At 33.2% G+C, this 12,068-nt stretch overlaps 2 protein-coding genes across 2 annotated transcripts in view; one reads left to right on the top strand and one right to left on the bottom strand.

Moving 5' to 3' along the window:
• The window catches only part of LOC119837384 (putative carbonic anhydrase 5), a 7,095-nt gene extending 5,485 nt beyond the window's left edge, over positions 1–1,610 (top strand). The window contains exon 7 of the mRNA XM_038362953.1: positions 418–1,610. Coding sequence (XP_038218881.1) covers positions 418–448 — 31 coding nt within the window. The 3' untranslated portion in view covers positions 449–1,610. The remainder of the gene's footprint in view (positions 1–417) is intronic.
• A 596-nt stretch (positions 1,611–2,206) lies between these two features.
• Positions 2,207–10,148, bottom strand: LOC119839468 (FAST kinase domain-containing protein 4). Its single transcript, XM_038365737.1, has 11 exons — positions 10,049–10,148; positions 9,679–9,841; positions 9,069–9,253; positions 8,690–8,917; positions 7,740–7,912; positions 6,910–7,135; positions 6,305–6,455; positions 4,810–5,040; positions 4,029–4,095; positions 3,429–3,534; positions 2,207–3,082 (listed from the first exon to the last, which is right to left on the bottom strand). The coding sequence occupies exons 2-11, from the start codon at positions 9,839–9,841 to the stop codon at positions 2,975–2,977; spliced, it is 1,638 nt and encodes a 545-aa protein (XP_038221665.1). The 5' UTR covers positions 10,049–10,148; the 3' UTR covers positions 2,207–2,974.
• Positions 10,149–12,068: the final 1,920 nt, after the last annotated feature.

Here is a 12,068-nt window from a genome sequence, read left to right as displayed (position 1 = left end):
CATTTGAAACTCTTTGACGTACTATGCGATTAAACTTGGATCCTTGCATTAAACTAAAAACATTAACGTTTTTAGTTACCAATTGCATGACATGTGACAAAGGCGATTGACTTAATCTTTTTTGCTTTTCAATAACTGCCGACTCTTACATCAAATTCAAATACAAAGTTTATTGCGTAACATTGCCACAGATAATATAATACTATACAGACATTACTATTTCGTGTGAATTAGCACATGAGGAATCAATGAAACGGACCTTTACGGTTATGAATATTGGTACTTTATTAAATATTTGCTAGTTTAACTAAAAAAGCGCTTATCATCCCAATAATTGCATGTATTATTTCCAAGAATAATGATGATAACATATAAAATCGTTATCGACGAAAAATTAATACATTTCTTTTGTTTCAGTTTCGTATCAAAAGGACTGAAAACAAGATAATACGAGGCTGTGTATTAGTTGTTAAGTTTAAATAAAACGATTGTTGTTTAATTGTCTATTTATTATTAACATTACACAATAATCGTACAACGTACAATCACAAATAAATACTAATTAACCTCGTACGATTCTACCCATCCATACTTTGTACAATACTTGCTAGAAATCTACAATACATAGGTGACAAAGAGTACTTTAAGAGGACTACAAGAGCTATAATAACGCACGCACACACATATACATTTAACGCATAGCTCTTGGCCCGCTCTGTCGGTACACACCGCACGCACACATGCGTGCACACAGGCTATATTGCCTTTACGATTTACGCTTTTATGTCGTGTAGTCCCCTTTAGGAAAAATTTTTGTCGTATTTACTAACAATGCGGTCAGCTTTGAACAAGGTTACACAAGACCTATATTATATTTTTCGGAGTTAGAAATATATTATAGGCCATGGTATATAGTTTCTGGCTTCCTGTAATCCTTTATTAGTTATATTTAAGTAATTTTAATAAAATCAAGACGGATGTTTCAAATTAATTAACTAACAATTAGTGTATTTAATGGACAGTAATATATCGGTTATAAATTAAACGCTAAAAAGAAAATAAATTTCAACAAAAATTCTTTCATATATTTATAACAAATTATTGTTAATAACAAAGCAATGATATGTTGTATGCATTTATAAAATACGCGCAACGGAGCAATTTAAATGGATTACAAATGAATGAAATTAGTAAAGAGAATTAACAATGACAGAGTTTGAGCATTTTAGTACATTGTATTTATTATATGAATAGCAAATAGTGCCTCTATAGAAGGGTTTGTGAAATTTTGTTACAAAAATGTTGAACTATATTTATGATGATCTTATGTATTCAATGATATTTCATATGATTGATAGCACATCAAGACAATAATTGAAAATGCTATATCAAAGATCAAGCCAGTAAGTGTCAAGTGTGTAAGTTCATCCCTAAACAAGAGTGAGATGTGATAATTATAACATTGCATGAATAAAATTTAAAATAGATACAAATGAAACTCAAGAAAGTCATATATTTCGCGCAAACAAATTTTTTAATTATATAGATATAAAAATCTCCTATTGGTTTTTTATTCATTAATTACTAGCAGCGCCCCGCGCTTTCACCCGAGTTAGTCCGTATCCCGTTTGAATATCGGGATAAAAAGTGACTTATATGTTATATGTGGTAGTCGAGCACGCTTCGGCACGAATTGGGCCAGCTCGCACCGGGGAAGAACCATACCCCCACAGAAGACCGGCGTGAAATAGCATTTTGCTGTGTTTCGTTCGGTGAGTGGGGGAGCCGGAGGCCCATATCCTTTTCCTTACCCATCCCAGTCCTTTCCTTTATTCCTATGGCCAATCCTTTCTTAATCCCTTCCCAAAAAGTCGGCAATCCATTTGTAGAGGCGTAAGGTCTGCAATGAACCTTATGCCTCTCCAAATGTTCATGGGCGGTGGTAGCGCTTACCATCAGGCGTCCCACCAGCTCCATTGCCGACTGTGACATAAAAAAAAAAAAAAAAAAAATTCCAGTTGTCCAGCTGTTTACGTACCAAATTTCATTGCAATCGGTTTAGTAGTTTTTGCGTGAAATAGTAACAAACATACACACATCCTTACAAACTTTCGCATTTATAATATTAGTAGGATTAGTAGGAAGTGAGATATTATGCACGTATTTCGTAAAATTACAATTACATATCTAGTTTGTAAAACCGGCCAATGGATTTAAACACGATTTACTTAACCATTGTCACAAACATTGCTAAATAATAAAAATCGCATTTCAAATACATTGTGAAATGTTAAATTTTTTAAACTATATATTTATGTAAAATAAGAAGATGTATATAATTATTTCGATATTTCTATACGAAAAACCAGATTATTCAGTAGACGGTCGTTACGATAGTAAGGTCTGATGTTCTTTTCTGATTGGTTATTTTAGCAAATACCCTCACTATATATGCTTTTCATTACATTGTTATTACATATATATATATTTACATATATTATTATTGTATAGTTTTGCAATATTTTTCCGCAATCGAACGCATTTACTATAGAGAAAAAGGCAGGGCAACAAGTCACTGCAATTAAATCTTCAGGTAGGAGCGATGGGTGGACATGTTCAACTTTGCACGAATCATCAGAGACTACAGATGTGTCATGAAAGTCCTATCAACTTGTTTCTTCACAAGTTCCAATTTCATATACAGCGTGTTCCTTTTTCATTCTTGAACATTTTTTTTTATTTTCTCACAATAAAACCTCCATGAAAAATAAAAATTGTGAAGTGTACAGCTCCCATCGCTTATCTACGCGCATTGTCCATCGAAAAAAAAAAGGGAGCATACTGTATATCACAACTCATTCAAATTCACCATCAAAAAAACAACTCAATACAAAACGATTCACATATAAACCGCAATGACGTCACATACACACGCATTGTCACAACATAATATCTATCTACACAAGCACAAGTTCTATAACCCAACGATTTCCTTCAGCCGTTTCTCGATGTACTGTACGCGTGTTAAGAGCTTATCTTTCGGATTGTACTCCGTGTACGGCACGTGCAGTACTTTGAATCCCTGGATGGAGAAAACAATTGTTATTTTTTTTATATTAATTTCACATACACGGGAACATTCATTTTTCAAATAAACTAAACTGCCTTCAAATTGACGCAAGTATACCGAATTTACATACGACTGATCGAAGATACCAGCTTTTTAAATAAAAACATAATTATTAAAATCTGTTCACCCGCAGAACGTTCTGAAGTAACAAACACAGTATAAGATGACTCATTAAATAAATAAATGTTTCGAGTTTTTAAAACAGTATTAACACAGTTTGTGAAAAATGTTACAGGGTGTTTGTTTTCATTTTTTTCCTTAATTTTTCTTTCTCTCTTTCTTTCTAACATAAACTCACTTTAAGTTCCAGAAGTTTCGTATAGAGTCGGAACACGCCAAGCGGCGCGCACTCTCTGCGAGTCATGTCGTGATAGTCCAACGCCAGCACTGCTATCCTGTGAGCGCTGAAATCATAAAATGTACCAATAAAGGATGATAATATAGTAAAAAAAAATCACACAATTATTATAAATATGAAAGATTGTTTTTTATGTTTGTCCGTCAATCACGCTGAAACTACTGAACGGATTTTGATGAAATTTGTTATACGGACAGAGTATGAGCTGACTTAGGTGATAAGATACTTTTTTATATCGATTAAATGATCCCTTGGGAAACAGGAATTTTGATATCCGGGCGGAGCCGGGACGAGCGTCTAGTTTGTTATAAATTACAGAATAATTCACGATTAATCTTATTATAATATATAAACCACGTGGCACGTTGTTTGTCCGCGATGTACTCCTAAACTACTCAACCGATTTTAAGTATACTTGCGTACTGTGTGCCATTATAAGATTGAATAGATATTTCAAGATATTTCAAGATAGTCTGGGCGGATCCAGGTAAGCAGCTAGTTTTAATATAAATTTCTCAATTTACATGAAGATCTATTTACTTTTTGTTATTTTCGGCTTTATTCAACGGTATCGGATGACACTTCGAGTCGACGGCGAATTCCGCATCTGAAAAAAATAATTAAATAATAAATAATGCAGGTACTTCGAATAAAATTTCTTAAACACAATTAGACAATTTACAATAGCCGCAAACAAGCAAAGCAAAGCTGTTTTGCTAGTTCCGCAACTTCAATTTCTTATGATTTCTTTACAAAATTCTACTACTAATCATATCCTATCCTACTATCATACTAATATTATAAATGCAAAAGTTTGTACGGATGGACGTATGTATGTTTATTGTTTGTTGTACTTTTTCAAGCGAAATTACATAAAATATAAGGATAAAAAAAAACTATAAAAACATAATAACAGAACCAATTAAATTGACTCACTTGCTCTTAAACACATATAAATATTATTTAAATCCGGGGTTCCTAATCAGTATAATAATAAGACAAACTCATGAAATTATTGCATTGTCACCGATCGTTCGATAAGTGTACAAAGTTTGAATTCAAATCTATTAAACCTATACAAACGTACAGGTGAAAAACAATGTCTAATTTAGAAATCAAAACTTTTTAACGGATTTTAATGGAGACTGGACAGACTCCCCGTGACCACGCTCGCTGTTAAGTGTTCGAAACGTCGGGTTAATAATATAATGAATAAATCGCGTTTAAAATCCGTTAAAAAGTTTTAATTTCTAAATGTATAATACTCGCGTAAAATCAAACACAAGAAAATACTAACAATGTCTAATATTAAGACACTCACCGTACAAGAAGCCCATGCCCGAATTGCAGTCCTTCTTCAGAAATGTATCAGCGGAGACCAAGCTCTTGAAGGTGTCCATGATGCTGTTCACATAGAGCGCCTTCTCCTTGGTGTGCGCGAGCGGCACGCCCACCGCTATGTCCTCGGCCAGCCGCTGTGCGGAGCTCGGCTGGGACAGACACACGTACGCGTCTATCGCCATCAGCTTGCGGCGCGATGGGATTGGGATTTCTGAAAGATGCAGCGAGACAATGTATTTTCAATGGGTTAAAATGGATTATGGGACGCAACGCGGTAGTTCCTGAGATGAATGCGTTTAAGCAAACAAACACAATCTTTAGCTTAATATAATTGGTATTTATAAAAAATCATTTCAATTGAACAGTCTAGAAACACATTTACACAAATCTTAATATATAAAATTCTCGTGTCACAGTTTTCGTTGCCATACTCCTCCGAAACGGCTTGACCGATTCCTCTGAAATTTGGTAAGCATATTGGGTAGGTCTGAGAATCGGCTAACATCTATTTTTTATCCCGATATTCCTACGGGATACGGACTTACGCGGGTGAAACCGCGGGGCGCAGCTAGTATTACTATAGATTTCAGAAATAACTTGTACTCTCTAGTACAAGGCCGCTCAACACTAGGCCCGCGAAAGAATTTTAAATGGCCCGCGCAAGAAACGTTGTGTGGAAGGGATATGGAGTTAGATGATATTATGAACCCTACTGGGTTGTTGCATTCATTACATACGTGCCTAAGCTCTTCACAGACATCAATTGAGACTTATTTGAAGAAGAAATCAGGGATTATGGAGAGTTACAACTGTACTGGCTGTGCGATGGCTTGCAAGGGGCAGAATTATAAAACATTTCTTCAGAGAACAGGTGTGGCAATTTTTAGAGCAGAAAGGTTCTTTACTATTGTAAGTCGATTTACTGAAGAATACATCCCGGTTTAGTGAATTCCCAGCCATAACGGACCTAGCGTTAGTGTTTGAATAATTTTGTATCTACCATATGTGTGTGAAAAGGTTTTTTCAGACCTTAATTACGTAAGAAATAAATACCGAACATCCTTAATTGACCAAAATATTTGTGACTTGTCGTCACTACCAACATCGGATTTGACGTCTAACATAAGTAAATTATTGAAAGACAAACAATGGCAGAAATCACATTGATTGTAGCAATAACTTACCGTAGTTTAAGATTAGAGAAGGTACATCCTTATGATCAATTAATTTCTTAATATTGGGTTTTTATTGTGTATATCCTGAGAATAATTGAAATACTTAGGAATTGTAAATGGCCCGTCATAGAGGTGGTGAATCCACCGATTGGCCCTACTGTTAAAAACGTTGAGCAGCCTTGCTGTTTTTATGAGTGTTAAATTCATTTATTCATCACACAAAAAACCTAAAACACTAACCTCAATTATTTTTCAATTGGGGGGGGGGGGGGGGGGGGGGCAACCAGCTGGTCAACATACCTCCAACGGACAGCAATTGATCAATGAACTCCGGCTTCAGCGTGGACACGAGGTGATGCAGCTCAGCCTTGTTCAGTATCAGCAGAGAGAACACCAGGTCCAACCACGATAGCGCCTTGGTCATCTCTTCCTCCTTCAGTTGCAGCGCTGTCTGAAATAATTATATCTGGTTTTATTTGTTTGTGCGAATGAATAATGAAAAACGTCACAAGTTTGTTTTTACCCCGACGCAAAAAATGGGGTAATGTCGATGTCTGTTTATGTATGTGTGTCTGTCTGTGGGATTGTAGCTTACAAACGGATGAACTGATTCCGATGCGGTTTTATTCATTTGAAAGTCAGTCCCCTTTCGGCCATAATCCCCTTTTGGTCATAATCGGCCCAGCAGTATTTAAGTATCAGCTCTAACCCAAATTGGTGCATTTCTGTCATACCCATATTGAAATTATATTTTAGGGAAACCACTTACAATAAGTAAAATTATGATATTTTATAATTAGCTTAACTAGTTCTATCACTTCAAATTATTCACTTGAATTTATTTATACCAACATTTCAAATATAGCATACATAATTCTCAACTACTAAACAAAAACTCAATCTACCTCAAAAAATCCCTCCGAGTTGGGTGGCAGATAGTCCAATGTAGCCAAGGTTATCATAGTGGATGCTATATCACCAGGTCTGCAAACCGCTTTATTGGCCTGCATCCACTCCGTTATAGCGGCCAAGGCTTCCTCGTGACGGTACTTTAGGAGTCCCAGGGATACTACAATGGAGTTCACTACAGCTGGCTTGTCTTTGTTTGTTGGGAGGTTGGTTATTACATCGCTGGAAGGTACAGTGAACTGTTAAAGATATTATAACCTCCCGTTTATATGAAATCATTGGGCCAGAAAATTTTCTGACTAAGCAATAGACCTGTATTTTCACATTTGAGATAACATTATTAAGTGAATAATGCGAAATTGATTAGAATAGACCTGCATATACTGATAATATTCAATTAGTGAGATAAAATCCTACTGTATAATATTAAAAATGCGAAAGTTTGTAAAGATATGTGTGTGTTTATTGTTCTTTCACGCAAAAACTACTGAACCGATTGCAATGAAATTTGGTACGTAGACAGCTGGATGGACAACTGGAATAGCATATAGGCAACTTTTTATCCCGATATTCCTACGGACTTACGCGGGTGAAACCGCGGGGCGCAGCTAAGTGTACTATAAAAAAGGATTACTAGTTTCGAAATGCTGAATAAAAGAACTCTTCTATTTATATTATAGTAAAAGTCGACATTAAGGTAGCAGGAAAAATATGTTTTTTTTGCGTTTTAATACCTACTCTTTCATACAAAATTTTGGCTAAACTATTTCGGATAAGCACGTCTTGCTCGTCAAGACACAACATCCTTTAGAAAAATTAAACACACCCGCAAATTCTATCCAAAAGTACAGGATCAGGGAAGTTTAACGCGGCCATTGAGAACAATAAGTCAGCTGATTTTTTCAAATCAATATTTTCTGGTTGCTTTGTTATATTGTAAGAGAGGGCTCGAAGCAGAGGTGTGCTTCGTCTGCCTTTTTGTTGTAGAGCTTTCATTACCTGCGAAAGATTTTAGAGTGAGTCTCTTAATAACATTCTATAAATATGGAAAATCATTCATATTTAAACTAACTTACTATAATAATGCATAATTAAAAATAAGAGAATACACTCCATTTCTAGAGCTGATATAATATTACAAAGAATAATTGCAAAATTCTGTGTGTTCATATCATAACACCATACCACATTATTTGCTTTTATAAGGGGTCCTATTTCTAATTAATGCAACATTTTCCGATCATGCTCCACATGCTGGAAGTGTTTATAGCCTTCCACTGTATATATAAAAAAATCTATTTTACAGTTTTTTTTGTATCACAAAACCACTTAGAAAAAAAGTTAATGCTGATTTGTTTTTTTCTTCCAATATTTAACTCCACTACCCTCAACTCTCACCAACTGAACCGCACGCATGAACACACGATAATGGGCGACCACTGGCTTAGTACAAGTATATATGGTTTATAGTACTTTATAAATGTTTCCCATACATTTCCAATAATGTATAATTTCAATCTGTTTGCTATTGTTGTTTCTGACAACAACCAGGTTGACATAACATGTAGACTTATATGCATTTTCCCACCCACTAGGTACTTCTAACGTGTTCTGTATCTATTATATGTTTCTTATAAATCAAAATAGTATAACAATTTAATTATTTATTATTCTCCATAAGCCTGCGTTCAGATGAACCCTTATAACTATCAGATTACCATAAAGAATGTAGTTTAATAGGCCTTATTACATACCAGATTAAAAATTCATACAAACCTTAATCATCTGTGGCAAAGATAGATTAGCAATAAGTCTAGCAGCCTCATCATCCCCTGTGATACCCAGAACTGTGCTCAAGTCTTCAGCCATAGTCAAAGAAGCCATGGCCTGAGTTGCTGGTGTCCTGGCCAGTATGCGACATAATTTGAGAAAGCGTGGGTCCTTTTCAAAGTCTGATAACTTCACTTTATTGCTACTAGACCATTCAGAGAGGACTGATACCATCTGAAGCCAGAATATATGTAGAATACATTATATTGCATGCCAAAAATACAATAAAATTGTTTAAGAAATGTTACAATTGAAAGTAAATAAGCTTTATAATTGGAATCCTTTGATCTCACATTGATGAAGAGTAGCATTTATAATTATTCACCTTCAAAGCATGACGTCTAGAGATAACAGGATTCTCGGCAACTACTAGTAACATATTTACGTCAGTTGCTTTAAGTATTTGATTGTCTAGCTGCTGTGTTCGACTGATCTTAATAGATTTTGGGCTTGGCTTCCTTATTTCACTTTCAGGTGTATTTAGAGTGGCAAAAGCTGCCGCAACGAGACCTGGGATAAGGAATAAATAAATTTTAAATAATGTATTTTTAAATTTGATGTGTAAAGTGCTTGTTGGTATAAATTTTGGTTTGTGTTATAAATCAAACAAATACTTTATATCCTTTCTTATTAATATTTGAAATGTATTTAATAATGTGCTTGTTTGTCTTTCATTCAAGTCACACCAGTGCAATTTAATGATAAAATTATGGTATCGGAAGATAGTAAGAGACAACAGAGTGATAAAAACTCCAATGCAGTTTAAAAAAAATGAAGTTCCAATACAATTGTTTTTTAATGCAATAAAATAAAAAAACAAAAACAAATTACGTTATTAATACTTATGAATTGTGCAATAAATAAAAGAATACTAAATAACAGATGACTCTGGTAGTCATCTGTTATTTATGAATTGTGTCCACTTTATGACATACCTTTAGTTTTGTCGGGGGTTTCATAGACATTATCCTTGTCTGACATATCTTTGGGAGTATCCGTTTTATCTGATTTAAACATGGTAGCGCCAGGGCCAGCATAGTTCCTTATAGACGATCGAGATCCTAACCTCAAAGCTACTAACCCTCCGAATTTCAACATCTGCAAATATTACTCCAAATTACGTTACTTTACTGGAATATACACATGTAAATATTTCTAAAACTTTGCCATTTGAGGAGTTAAAGAGTATAATTTCGCTAAGATACACAAAACACAGTGGTTCTTACATCACGCTTAAAGTTTATAACAGGTGCATATAAAAAAAATTAAGTATGTGGTAGAAAAAGGTGATCAAATGCTAAATACCTTATAGTACTTCAACTTTATATTTATATAAAAATATACTATTTTATAGCATTTAGAAAAATACTACAAAATTTTAGATCAATCTCTTGTCATCTGTCAAGGTGTCAGTTTGACGCAAAGAAATCAGACATGATACAGATAATATGATAATCAGTGTTTTCGTTTTAATTATTTATGGTTTTATTTTAATTTGATAAAAAAACGAAAAAAAATGAAAAGAAGGTAATAAATCCCGATGATTTCGATATTTATGCAATTAAGCATAAAAAGCATGATACTGTATTTTGTATGGTGGGATCCGGAGGATGCGTCCTTTTTCCTCAATCCTTACCTTATATCAATCCTTACTCTTGTAAAATTGTTATAAAATCTGATATTGCGTCCTTGTTACCCCGAAACAAAGAATTTATTATTATTATTATTATTATCCCCACTCCATTATTATTATTTTCTTACAATTTTAACGCACTATGACTTTGACATTCTGAAAGTTTCTATTAAAATAATTAAAACATGATCTTTTTAACAGTTTCCTTTTTGCAATGGTCTAATTTAATATTAAATTCTTTAAAATATTAGTAGGTGTACCTTCCTAATTATAAATATAGATGTATTTCGATTTGTCTATTAAAGAAATAATTCATGATTGTGGTAATCTGTGGTCACAAATTCATTTTTATTTTCTAGATTGTCGTTGAACTTGCAATTGCAAACGGTAGTGGGAAGATTTGTTGTGATTAATTTTGAATAACTATTGTTTTTGCATAGAAAAGGTGAAGCTAATACAATACAACTGTGAAATGGTAAACATTTTTTTTCATACTTTGAAAAGATGCCGAAGATCCTTCCTATTTTATCGCATCGTCCATGAGAATCCCACCAATAATAATATGAAAGCCTGTTATTAAAATTTGTGATAAATAGGAATAAAAAATAAACAAAATCTTACGAATCTCTATGTATCATTATATAATTGAAACAAAATTATTAATATACCCCAATCAAAGTTAATATTTATACATCTACCTGACATTCATGGATTCAATAAGTTGCGATTAGAATCTTATCGTTATTCTTCAAGTGTAAATGCACAGTTTCTTTTACTAGACCTGTAATATAACTAGGCCAAAATATCATGAAATTTTTTCAGCAGAAAGGCAGCAGTACTAAAAATTGTTGATCACGAAACTGATATTTTCTTAAACAATTACCATCTACCCTCTGGAACTATTAAAAATGTACTGTTCTTCGGGTCTTGAAATACTGAGTTCCTATTGAAAAAGGTTTTATTTATTAAATAATGATGAATGTATGTTGAATCTAGTTATAACCCGAACTTACTAATAACTTATCTATGCTGTCACTTACTAAAGTTGTTATTGTACCACTCATATTTATAGATATAAGCCTTATATAGCACATCTGTTATAACAAACATTAGTTATATTTTCTTAGGCATATTGTATGGAATAAGTGAACTGATACTGAATGAAACAATATTGATATATGTATGAAGATCAGATTATTTTTGTACCTATATATTTATTTACACATCAATACAAATAACAGAATGTTGCATAAATAATAATCAATAAACAACAAGTTTATTTAGAACTTAAACATGCAATTTAAGGTGTCAAAATATAGGGTTTTACAGATAGATACATGGAGGTAATTTTATTTTACTTTTTGTTTTATTTTATAAAAGAAAGTACATGTTTTACATAAATAAATCAAACCAAAATCCGCAAAGATTTGTCTAGTTTAGTGCAACATATCATCATAAGATTATGACAAGATTTAATTATGTCATCCTCAACATGCACCACAATTACATAATTATTATTTATTGACAAGTAAATGCTATAACATTGCTTAAACAAAAGTGTTATGTGTGGAAGTTTATTATAATTGTTTCTAAGATGTACCATCACACAAGATTTTTCTGTTTTTTTTTTTTTAATTCTCTTATATTTAAATACATATTCATTGGATTGAATGCTATAAAAATAAATTTAAA

This window comes from Zerene cesonia, chromosome 3, assembly GCF_012273895.1.
Source record: "Zerene cesonia ecotype Mississippi chromosome 3, Zerene_cesonia_1.1, whole genome shotgun sequence".
Lineage (NCBI taxonomy): Eukaryota > Metazoa > Arthropoda > Insecta > Lepidoptera > Pieridae > Zerene > Zerene cesonia.
The sequence above is the reverse complement of the archived record's forward strand: the minus strand, read 5'-3'. Positions and strand labels throughout refer to the sequence as shown.